Consider the following 13,029-nt stretch of genomic DNA (forward strand, 5'->3'; position numbering starts at 1 on the left):
CATTCCGGAAGCGTTTTGTTTTAACTCAAGCCTGATCCAAGTTAGAACATACAAGTTTCACTGGAAGTATAGTTGTGAAAGAAACTTTAACTATCACTTTGTCAACGCAGGCAAGAAACTAACAAATATTTACCCTTTTTATAAAAATTGAACAAACTCCTGCCTGTTTTAACTTCCGCAGCTCACAAATTGAAGACGATTTCTGTCTCCATAGTTAAATGGAGTGTCTGGAATCAGTTCACCTAAGATCAACAGTGAACCCCCAAAATGACTCTAAACACCATTTTTCAAAACAAAGGTAAACTTGCTTACTGTTTATGTTGTCATTGCAAGTAAGATGTACCACGAGGATCCCCCAGAGTTCCAGACTGATGTTCACTACCATCTCTTAATTTTTAAACTGCCAAAATATTGCATAACATCTTGAAATACTGAATATAAATGTGTGTAAATACAGGATTCACTGAAGCTGTAAAATCAAAGGATCTGCCTATTTTGTCGAAGGAAACAACAATTGTTGAATTCCTCCAGCTGCAGGCCCTTTCTCATGTAGCAACCATACTTTATTTCACATTACTTTTTTCCTTATGCACCACTGTTTCATATACTCAATTCCAACACTTTTTACAATGTACCCTCAGATACCATAACAGCATCACTTCATTACTCAATATTTTTTTCAAAATTTTTTGGGTTCTTTTTGGAATTTTTAATTAATGGTACATTAGCAGGATAGTTTCCAAACTAACATATACAGATCCTTGATGCTACCAATCATTAATAATAATACTATCAACAATTGTGTCCTGGTGCCAACCTGCACAGAAAAACATGGGTTCGGTCTTGGGGCTTCTGTTATTTGGGATATACTTTTCTGAGGTGCAGGCCAAAACCAATGGGCTATGATATGACTGACCAAGTTTGCAGATGACTGCAAGCTGGGTGCTGTCATCAATTCCCCTACTGATGTGGACATCTTCCATCATCATCCCCTTTGGGGAGAATGACGTCCCCCCAATTATCACATTAATAACAACGTCCTAAGCACATAATCTGTAGTGAGGGATTTGGGCACCCAGGTTGATAGCAACATGACCTTTGACCACCGTGCTGCTTCCGTTGTACTGAGAGCCTTCTACATGGCTCACCTCATAAGCAAGGGTTATCTCATCCAGTGACAAGGAGGTCATAACATCCCTGTATTCTTCCCTTATAATGCTATTAGAGTACAACACCCCTTTCGGTATGTAACTCGCAAAGTGCATGCGGCAGCTGGAGAGACCACAGAGGTTCCTCACCAGGAGAATCCAGGGCCTCAAACATCTACCATACACAGGTAGGCTAAAAGCCCCTATCCCTCTACTCAGTTTCATGCAGACTCCTCAGAGGTGATCTCTACCTGGCATACAAGGCAATCACAGACTCCACCTTGATGGGACTGCTGCATATCTGCAAGTCAAGCTCCACTCGAGTAACTCACACGCACTGACTCAACCTGGTTTGTGACATCAACAAGACTTGCTGGCGGGACAGATTTGTATCCCAGAGACTCCCTCATCTATGGAACAGACTCCCTTCTCCACATCAAGCAGAGTACCAGTACCTCTTTTAAGTGCAACCTGGATAACTGGATGGGAAACAGAAAATATAGCCTTGGGATTCCACCTGTGTCCCTCCTAGACAGGGGCATTGGGTGCTGATTTGTATAAACATGGGCTAAACTCTTGCCTAGGCTTATAATGGCCTCAGGGCCAATAGCCTAGTATCCTCCTATAATCCTATGATTAAGGATTAAACTTAAAAACCATAGCAGCAAATGCACATTGTAGCTTTCTGTTCTCTTCTACTGACTAGAGTAATATAACTATTGAGCATTTGGGAATTCATAGCTCTGTTACTCTGTGCAGGGGGAGCATACATGTGATGTACAGTGTACCCATTACAACCAAAAGACTTTGGTATGCTGGCTGGATATTGGGCTGCCTTTGGCAGGGGATCTCTATTGTAAAGAATACTGCAACAGTAATATGGAAGGGCATTGTGTTTTATTCAAGTAAACAAATGCGAAAGACACTGTTAAAACTTTGTTTTGATTGCAAAGGTCTGATGAGAAGCACTTTACTCCTTAACCATTTTTTAAATAAAAAGACTTTAAAAAGATGAAACAGTTACAGAACATATTTCACAATCACATTTTTTTATATTTTATTAAAGTTTGACTGAACAGAAGCCACTGCAAAGAAAACAATTACTCTGATGCTCATTTGGCATGTGACGTACTCAGTATGATTAAAAAAATAAAAGAAGAAACCCCAAAAGCAGCACTAGCTATATTACAAATGCTATTTGCCCCAGCCAAAGTTTAATATGATGCTAGCATGAGATAAACATTGGTCTTCAAAGGCACAAATGCATTACTAATGAAATATCTGGTTAAGAAAGAAGGCATACAATGTAGGAAAATCTAAATGTTATGACTTATTGCTATAGTGACCATCGCCAAAAGAAGATAATATATTAGTACAGGAAACATACTGGAGTACTTGTATTCAATAGTCACAATAAATAGCTCTAATTTAATGACCAAGCCAGCAATACATTTCAGGATGTTATTTCACTTTAGCATTGCTTTTTACCTCACTCCTATACTGAGTGCCCAAGTCAGTCTTGGCCACAAATACTGTTGCATGCAATTTCTCTCATCAGTTCTGAATGGTGTTTCCCATCGAAAAAAGCTTAATGTGATGAAACTGTCACACAATATTCCATTGACAATTTCTTCTCTTTATTTATTTACTTTGAAAACTGGCAAAGTGTACTTACTGCACTAAGCATCTTCATCCACAACATGAGCCAGATTGGCAGTTACAACTTTTTTTAAAAGTGAAATACATTTAAAAGAAAAAGTACAAGACAAACCGGTTATTGTACATAAGAAAGGAATATGATGGAGACAAGAACAGCCTAAGTTTGACAACGATGAAAAATATGTGTACAGCATTTAATGGCACTAATCAACCATTTTATGAAGTAGACACACACACACAGATGCCATTGTATTCTTAGTATAAATATTCAGTGACCACATAATTTCAGAATACTAAGAAAATGAAATAAACTAAATTGTGCAAGTTTAAGTTATTTGATGCCAAGTTAGTTCAAGCCAGGTCAAAACAGTGACACCTGTGTTCACTGGTAGAAAACTGACAGTTTCTGCTTTAAAAGTATGTTAACTCCTGGAGTTTCCCGATATCCTGAGGTACAGTTACATGCTGCTGTTACCAACTCGGGGAATACTCTTTCTCCTATGAGTCTATATTAGATGAACGAATGCTTAAAATGTCGAGTACAACATGCTTGACAGCTTTTAAGCTAACGTTCATCTAAACGAAAACCCAAAAATATCGAAACAAGGAGTTTCGAAAACTTATAGTTGGCCAGCCGTCAGGAAGCCAACGGATGACTGCTACAATGTACTGTACACCATTAACCCCCCCCCAAAAAACAAACAAAAAAATCGACAAATAAAATAAAGTAGGGTCCTTCACCCCCCCCCCACACCCCCCTATTTAAATATACCACCGCCGAGATCACACCACAGTGGAGGACCACAGGGTGAGCATGGACTGTACCACGGTGGAAGACTGCAAGAATGGCAAGACAGGATGAACGTTCTGACGTCAGCCGTTGGCTTCCTCATGGCTGGCCAACTGTAACTTTTTGAAACTCCTTGTTTTGACATTCTCGGGTTTTGCTTAGATAAACATTTGCTTAAAAGCTGTTGAGCATATCATACTCGACATTTTAAGCGTTCATTCATCTAATAGGGAACCTCTCCTACTGCTATGGTGAAGTGTGGCCTTGACAGCAATACTGCACTCTCCGTAGAATAATGAGATATGATATCCAAACATCACTTTCACTGAAATTACCCCAGCAGCCTTAATGTGGAATCAATTCTCGTGTGTGAAATAAGTCACAAGCAACAATTAAGATACTTCTGCACATGTGGCAAAGTAATAGCACTACACACCTTCCTTAAAGAATGAAGAAAACTGCCCTGTGGATGCAAAGTTCTTCTTTAGTAGACTATACCCTGAGCAACCTAATTCCAAAAGGCATATAGCAAGAAATAGTGCATTAGCTCTGTTTAATCAGATGAATATATTTTTTAAAATGTGTACTTACTCATTTCAACGAGTTTATGGTGCATAAATTTTAAATCACCAGGGATGGGTTTGCTAGAAAAAAAAAACATAGCATTAAAATCTCAGCTTTCATTTCAATTCAAACCCACATTTAAGTTAACAAAATAGCCAATCAAACTGAAACCAGTTATAAACAGCTGAGAAATGCATGGAACAGTGTAAACTACACAGTACAGAATAGAGCTATGGAGTACCAAAAACTATCTGTGCATTTATACATACAAGGAAAATAAATAATAATGTTTTAATATGGACATCTGTAAGAGAAAGACTCTAAAAGCTAACAGAAGACTCTTATTATTCCCATATTCTTCTACTCCTTTCCCACTGTGCATCACGCCAGTTTGTAGAGCTGTCATTCCTAAATCCTTATACCTACCCTCACTTAAAGTTTACATGACATAAAATGATAAAACTGACTACAATAATAAGAAAACATTAATATTAAGCAAACTACATGTTCACTTCATATGAAAATAATGCACATTTGCTACGCTCAGGATCCCAACATAAAATACTGAGGATAAGCAGTGATTCAACAACTCTGGCAATGTTAAGTTCAGCTCTGACACTTAAACAGATAAGTAAATATTTATAAAACATTTGACTAATAAAGACTAGTGACAGATATAGATGCTCAGAAACAGTTACGAGAAAATCCTTCAGCCTTCATTCAAAAGCTAGAAAAGCAGCTAAGCACCAAAGAGGACCATGTTACTAATACCACCACCACTGCATTTAATGCAGTCACTGCCAAATTTTTGTCTACTTCTGGTTTAGTTTCCATTCCCACTTGACACAGATATGCTTTTGCTAAACTAAGCAGGGAAGTCATCTTAGATTTGTTCTCTTCATGCTCTAAAACTCTCACTATGTTTGGATCTGATGAAGTCAGCAGATATGTATGCAGTCCTACGATCACAGATCTATACATATAATTAATTTCAAGGAGGCCCATAACTCCTTCAAAACAAGGAATATATAATATTGGTATATACTGGTTTTTACATATTTTTTGATAAGCATGAAACATTTTTCATGTTTTACTGTCCATCTGATCCAATACCTTTAGGGGCCAATTACCCCAAAACTGTAACTTGGGACAGGAAGAGCAAATTGGTTTATAGCTTGGACTGCTCCTAGATGTCAGGGCTGTTTTCAGTGTTAATTTTAGTCTTCTAAAATATTCCTACCGGAATTGTGTTCGCATTTGTTCATGTTTTACTGTCGATCCTTCATCAGATCCCAAATATGTATATACTTCCTCTTGCTCGGGTTCCTTTATATCACATTCCTGTCCCAGGCTGATATTTTCTTGGTGCAGCGGCTTTCCTGCTTTAAATGTTGCTTTTGCACATTTATCAAGACCAAATGACACTTGTACATCATTTGAGAAAGTTTTGATCACTTGCAGTTGTACTTTCAGCTCATCTGAATAACTATATAGTTTTAAATCATCCAGAAAAAGAAGATGTGAAGTCTTTACACTTTATTGTTTTCTGGGAGCCAAATTATAACTATGACCTAATCCGTTAAGTATGCAGCTTAATGGATTAAGAGCAAGACAAAAGAGCAGCAGTGACAAAAAGCTACTCTGGAATATCCCCCTTTGAATTTGTATCCCTGACATAATAACTTGTCCTTTATCGTGGCTTAACTGCAAAATGGTTTGCTTCTATTTCATGGTCACTACAATGTAATTGATCAATGTATGGTACATCTCATACATCTTCTTTTACCCAAAAAATGTGGGATGCTGTCAAATACTTTTTTGTAATCTATCCATGCTATACTTAGATTCTTCCCCTTTTTATAATTCTCCAATATGGCTTTATTTAACAACAAATGATCCTTTATTCTATATGGCTTTCTTTTATTCTACTGCCATGATTGAGTTTTCTTTCAAATGGCTATAAACACTGTTGGCATCAATTCCAACATATAGTTTATACATCGTGGGATGGCAAGTTATTGGTCTCCGGATTCTTAGGATGGCTTGCAGGTTTCACTCTTAAGGAGCTGTATCGTTTTTCCCTGTTGTTAACCAGGTTGGTGTCTGATTGGGGTGCACTTATAAGTAGTTCTTACTCAGGGCTAAATCTTACTGTAACAATGTTAATACATTTAGCCAGAAGTTAAGGACTGCATCTGGGCTGGGGGGTTTCCAGTTAGGGGCTTTTCTTAATTTTGTTTCAATCTCTCGGGCCGTTACTTCCTATTTCATATCCTGTATATCTGAACTTCTTATTGTTTCTTTCACTTCTTCTATCCATTTAGCATCTTTGTTACATTCCACAGGGTCTTTTTAGATATTACTACAAAATTTGTCTGTATATTCTTTTTTTGGTGGTGTTTCTATTCTTTTTGCATTGTTTCCCAATTCTCTATTAAAAAAAACTTTTCCGGTCAACAATAAATTGCTTATTCTATACTTTTCCTTTATATCTATCTGCATATCTTCTAAGTTTTTCTGCCTGTGCTGATATTGTTAGTTTACTGCTTGCAATAGTGTATGAGAGATGATGGTATGTTCTAATACTGCACATTGTTTTATCATGTCTATCTTTCTAAATATTTTTGTTCATCTGTTCCCATTTATACACTTCTAACAGTGATACTTCTTGTCTTAATTGCTTTATAGTTTTCTCTATTCGATACTTCCATGATGGCATCTGATTTTTTCCCTTCCTTTCCATTATTGCCCTGTATTTATTGTGGTAGGACCTCATCTGTTATTAACGTTGCTGCACAGTAATATATCCTATTTACTTATGTTATATCACATGGATTTTTATTAACAGTCTTGATTATTGTGTTCATTTGTTTTATCAGATTTCTAACATTTTGGATCTTATTAACTTTCTGTAATCTATTTCTTTCATTGGTCTTAATATGTCTATCCATTTCTATTAAATCAAGCAACTCTTCCCTTAGATCATTTTCTTCTAAGCTGAGGGCACATTCTATGTTCTCTGTTTCCTGGGGCATTATCTTCCTATAACATATTCTCTTCAGCTGCATCCCAAGTCATCCATATGTGAACTCACTGGTCTATCACTCCACAACATTGATCACATCAGAATTGCCACTGTTTCCTGCTCCTTCCCTTGTTGTGCAACTCTAGCTGAACATTTGTACTTGTTTCCTACTGGAGGCTCCAGAGTATATTCATGTGGCAAGTGATCAGATACTTCTCATTCCATTTGTTTTTCCTTAATTTGTGGACTCATTGTTCCATCATACTGTGATGTTACCAGAGTTGGATTTTCTACAATAAATCCTTCACTTCCCAAGTAATCCATAACTTTTAGTTATGTACTTACCATAACTTTAGATGTTTGGGATCCATCTCGCCTACATTCTGTACTGATGGGCTCGGAGCCGATCCCTCGGCTCCGACTCGGCACGCTATGCTATAGAGCGAAGCCTCTTATTGGCTGAGCTATTCTCTATCCCAGGATGCACCACCACTAATCCCCCAGATCTTGTTTGTCCGCATTCATGCACACATACATAACTTGTTTATATAACATTGCCAGATGTTTCAAGATGAAACAATAGGATTCGGACCGTCCGATCTCTTCTGATCTCCAAGGAAGGGGGAAGGAGGGTGGGTTATTAGGAATGTAGAGATGGATCCCAAACATCTAAAGTTATGGTAAGTACATAACTAAAAGATGTTATGTGATCCTATCTCGCCTACATTCTGTACTGATGGGACAGCGTCCCTAGCACCTAAATCCTGGGTGGCTCACTGGAAAACACTCCTGAGCACTGTGGAACCAAATGAAGCTCGCCCCCGAGATGCCACATCCAATTTGTAGTGGGAAATGAAGGTGTGCGGGGAAGACCACATAGCCGCAGCACAAATGTCACTAATGGCAAGCTTGGAATGGAATGCTATTGAAGTAGCCATAGCTCTTGTAGAGTGAGCTTTGACAGAGGTCGTAAGCTCTTTATTAGAAGAGGAATAAGCTTGACTAATACAGTCCCTGATCCATTTGGCAATAGTGACCTTTGTGACGGCTTTGCCCAATTTATTATCCAAAAAGGACACAAACAATTGATCTGTTTCCCTTGTCTGTTTGGTCCTATCTAAATAGAAACGCAATTGCCTGTGGACATCTAATGTGTGGAATATGTATTCCGCTTTGTTTGAGTACTTTGGAAAGAAAACTGGAAGTTCTAATGACTGTTGTAGACAAAAACTAGAACAAACTTTAGGGACAAAGGATGGATTTGGCCTGAGAGATACTCTATCTTTGTGAAAAATCAGGTACGGAGGTTTTACAGACAAAGCTTGAAGCTCTGAAACCCTTCTGGCAGAAGTAATCGCGACCAGAAAGGCAGTTTTCCACGATAGAAATTTCAAATCACATGTTGCTGCCGGTTCGAAGGGGGCGGAAGTTAAGGCACGTAACACCACATCGAGATACCATGGAGGAGCAGGATGAGAAATCGGAGGTCGTAAAAGCGCAGCACCTTTCATGAAGGTCTTACACAATCTGTTGCTCATTAAAGGTGGGTTTACAGATTCATGAAAATTGGAAATAGCTGCCAATTGAACCTTGATGGTAGAGACTGAAGAACCTTGATTGAATAGGGAAGTTAGAAATTTCAGGACTTCCGATACAGGAACAGTGATGGGATCCAGACCCCGGAGTTGAGCCCAAATAGCAAATCTCTTCCATTTGCTAGAATACAATTTCTTAGTGGCAGACTTGTGGGCCGAAGATAAGATATGTATGACTTCCGGGTCTAAGGAATGATTCCTGACTATAGTCGGAAGAGGAGGAGCCAAGCTGTTAATTTCAAGGTGTGGAGGGACTAGTGGAGTAGTCCCGACTGATGAACTAATAGGTCTGGGATCTGATCCAGGAACCATGGACCGTCCAGTGCATATTTCCGAAGATAGGGGAACCATACCTGACGAGGCCAGTAAGGAGCAACTAAGATCATTCTGCTCCCCAAGTGAGACGCCTTTTGGATCACTCTGGGAAGGAGGGGAACTGGGGGAAAAGCGTATAGCAAGCCGGTGGGCCAAGGATGGGCTAGTGCGTCCATAGGGCTCTCCCCCGGAGACGGAGTGAGGGAGAAGAACTTTTTGCACTTCGCGTTCAGCGGAGTTGCGAAGAGGTCGCAACAAGGAATTCCCCATTTGCTGAAAATCTGAGTTGCAACCGTATTGTTCAGAGACCACTCGTGAGGAGACAGGATAGTTCTGCTCAGTCTGTCGGCTATCACATTGGACTTGCCAGGGATATGAGTCGCCACTAGAAATCGTTTGGTCGACACTGCCCATTCCCAAACTCTCATGGCCTCTCTGCAAAGGGGGTAGGATCTGGTCCCTCCCTGCTTGTTCAGGTCCCAGACTACTGACATGTTGTCGGAGTGAATGGCAATTACGCCCTGAGGGAGGTAATCGTGAAGGGCTTGTAGGGACAGAAACACCTCCCTCATTTCTAAAATGTTGATATGAAGGAGGCTCTCTTCCGAATGCCATTTGCCTTGGACTGACCTGCCCAGGGAATGCCCCCCACCCCATCTGGGAGGCGTCCGTAGTCAAAGTGGCCACAGGAGGAGGTGGAACAAAGGGTCGTCCCTGATCCAGATTGGAGGGCACCAGCCACCAGCGAAGGTCCCATTTGCAGGTTTCCGTGATCCATATGAGGTGACTGAGAGGGAGATCCTGAAAGGACCACTGTGTTGAAAGAAGCCACTGGAGAATTCTCATGTGCAACCTTGCTAGGGGAACTAGAAGAACCGTGGCGGACATAGATCCCAATAGCTGCAGGACCATTCTGGCTGGGGCTTTGGATCTGAGAAGTAAGGCTCGAACTTGAGCCTGCATGGTTTGTATCCTTTCTGTAGGAAGATAGACCCGCATTCGGTTTGAGTCTATCTCTACTCCGATGAATCTTATGCGTTGAGATGGCAGCAACACAGACTTTGGCCAATTGAAGGTGATTCCAAGGGAAGTGCCCAGTGACATTGTGGCTTGTAGGCTCTGCAATAGTAGATGCTTGGAGGTGGCAGTTAGGAGCCAGTCGTCTAGATACGGAAACACCTGGAATCCTAGACTTCACAGGTGAGCAGTCACGACCGCCAAACATTTGGTGAACACCCTGGGGGCTGTGGTGAGACCAAAGGGCAGTGCGCGGAACTGAAAATGACTGTCTCCTAGGCTGAAGCGCAGATGTCTCCTGGATGCCTGATGTACCATGATGTGGTAATAAGCATCCTTGAGATCTATGGAGCACATCCAAACACCTTTCTCCAGCAGTGGGAGAATGGATTGTAGGGTGACCATTCGGAACTTGGACTTTTTGACAGAACGATTTAGAATGCTGAGATCCAAAATGGGCCTCAAGTCCCCGGTCTTTTTTGGCACCAAAAAGAATCTTGAGTAAGTCCCTAATCCGATCTGGTCTGCGGGGACCGGTTGGGTGACTCCTTTTTGAAGCAGCTTTGAAACTTCTAAGGCTGCAATATCCCGTTGACTGGTGGCGGGTCTGGGATTTTCTTGGACGGTGGTGGGGAGTGAAAAAAGGGAATGGCGTAACCTCCGGCGATAATTCGAAGCACCCATCGGTCCTGAGTGATACCTTCCCAGGCTTTTAGGTGCCTCGAAAAACGACCCCCGACTGGCTCCGGAGCTGCACGGTCAGGCAATCCCTCAGGGATTGTGAAAGTCTGAAGAGCCACGAAAGGACTCGCGGTCTCCAGTGTTGCGGGGGCCTCTGCCGCCTCTGGGACGGCGTCTTCCAGAAGAATTTCCCCCTCCTCTGCCTCTAGAACGGGGATCGTCCTGCTGTGAGGGATAAGACTTCTGAGATCTACGGAACCAAAGGCCGAAAGGGAGTGGAAAATCGTGCCCCTACGGCAGTCAAAGTCTTACCTTCTTGCTTGCAGCGGGTCAATGTGTTCTTTACCTTGGGTCCAAACAAAGAGGACCCATCAAAGGGGGCGTCGGCAAAGGAAGACTTGAAGGCTTCCGCAAAATGACACAGGCGGAGCCAGGCTTGCCTCCGTAGAGCAATACCTGTACCCACCGCTCTACTCGCCCCCTCGGCCACATAAGAAATGAGCCTCATGGACGAGTTTGATATGGATGACAGCGTAGCCAACTGAGAGCCAACCGTCTGGGCCAGCTGCTGAGGTAGGTTACCCAAGAGGGCATCTGAAAGCTCCTTGATCAGATCCCTCTGAAACCTGGTGAAGTGCGTTAAATAATTCAGGGATCTTAAGGTAAAGGCCACTGAACTGAGGGTGCACTTACCGTACCGATCCATGCTCCTAGACTCCTTATTAGGAGGATGGACGGACGTCGAAGCCTCTGCTACATCTTGTTGGGTAGCAGATGCCACCACCAAGGCATCTACAGCCACACCTTTCGTCAAAAACTCCTTCTCTGGGGGTGCTGACAGGAACTTATTTGGGCGAGCAGGCACCGGTTCCACAGAGTCTGGGTGTTCCCATGCCCTTCGACAGATCAAATCTAGGAGCTCGTCGAAGGGCGGAGACACCCAGGAGGTGGAGGGCTGAGCCCCGAAGGCCTTAAGGAACACCGACTAGTCAGCAGAAGGGGATTTGGAATGCCAGCCGCCTCATTGTTTGAGGGCTTCCAGGATGTCTGCAAAGGAGACATCATCTGAGGACGACTTAGGGGACCCCTCTGCATCATCAAGATCAGTGTCTGACGTGAGAGACTCATCGGGGGAGTCAACGTGCTTCTTCTTGCACGATCTTTTCCTTGGGGGTTCCTCTGAAGAAGCTTCAGAGGGACCTCCAGGAGGAGGGGAACCCCCAGTGGGGGTGACCTCAGGCCCCGGGGCTCCACTGTCTAAGGACAGGGGGACTGCCAAAGACCCAGCCTCCGTATGCAGGGAAAGTGCTGGAGAGACCGTGGAGGTAGCCAAAGAAGATTTGGCTAACGCACTCCTCATGGCCCTGAATTCCGGACCACCAGAATCCTGGGAAGGTCCAACCCCCGTGGCCACAACAGTAGACGGTACCCCCACAGCCGACGCACCGAGAGGAAGGCTTGGGACCGAAAACATCAGTCCTGGCGTCCCCGGGGCCGACAGAGGAGGTCCACAGACCGAACTCCGACTCGAGAGCCGGGGTTGGAGTAAGGGTCGGGGCTGACCCGAAAACCTCCATCGGCTCCACCAGCACCGGCTCCAACGGTGCCGAGGCTGTTGGAGGAGGAACCATAACTACAGGGTGGACCATCGGCCCAAGTCGAATGGGCTGGAGCCGAAACTAACTTTTGGAACACAGGAGACTGGAAAAGTCTTAGGAGCACCCTGTCGATGTCCGAATCAGACATCTTGGAGGATCTAGATGAAACCGATCGGGTCCGAACCGACTTCTCCATCGGCTCCAAAGGACTGGGGGACCGGCTCCGATTGGACTCGACCAATATCGGTTCCGAGGGAGATCCCAAAACAATTTCCCTCGGTGCCAAGGAAGGCTTCGGCGCCGAAGGGGAAGAGTCTGAGCTGGCAACCCTCATCGGCTCCAAAATCAGTGGAGCCGATGAAGGTGACCCGCCTCTCGACGCCCCAGTCCTCGGCTCCGAAACCAGAGGAGTCGAGACTGGAGGCATCGAGGCAGACCGTTCCGCCCTCGGCTCCGAAGTCCGTGGAGCTGATGGAGAAGCCTGCCTAGGTTTCTTAGCAGTCGGTTCCGACAGGCTGGTCGGAGCCGACGCTTTCTTCTTCTTGGTAGGAGAGGATGAGGAAGATAAGGCCTCCTCGAAGGAGGGTTTAATCAGCCCTTTCAGTATTAATTTATTCTTCCTCTCTTGGAGGACTCT

General features: G+C 43.2%; 1 protein-coding gene across 2 annotated transcripts in view; it reads right to left on the reverse strand.

The window, feature by feature from the left end:
* The window catches only part of RB1 (RB transcriptional corepressor 1), a 3,440,561-nt gene that overhangs the window by 30,477 nt on the left and 3,397,055 nt on the right, over positions 1–13,029 (reverse strand). For both annotated transcript variants that reach the window (XM_044073175.1, XM_044073174.1), the window contains exon 26: positions 4,189–4,241. In XM_044073175.1, coding sequence (XP_043929110.1) covers positions 4,189–4,241 — 53 coding nt within the window. The remainder of the gene's footprint in view (positions 1–4,188; positions 4,242–13,029) is intronic.

Source organism: Protopterus annectens, chromosome 5.part1 (genome assembly GCF_019279795.1).
Source record: "Protopterus annectens isolate FY-2018-M chromosome 5.part1, PAN1.0, whole genome shotgun sequence".
Lineage (NCBI taxonomy): Eukaryota > Metazoa > Chordata > Ceratodontiformes > Protopteridae > Protopterus > Protopterus annectens.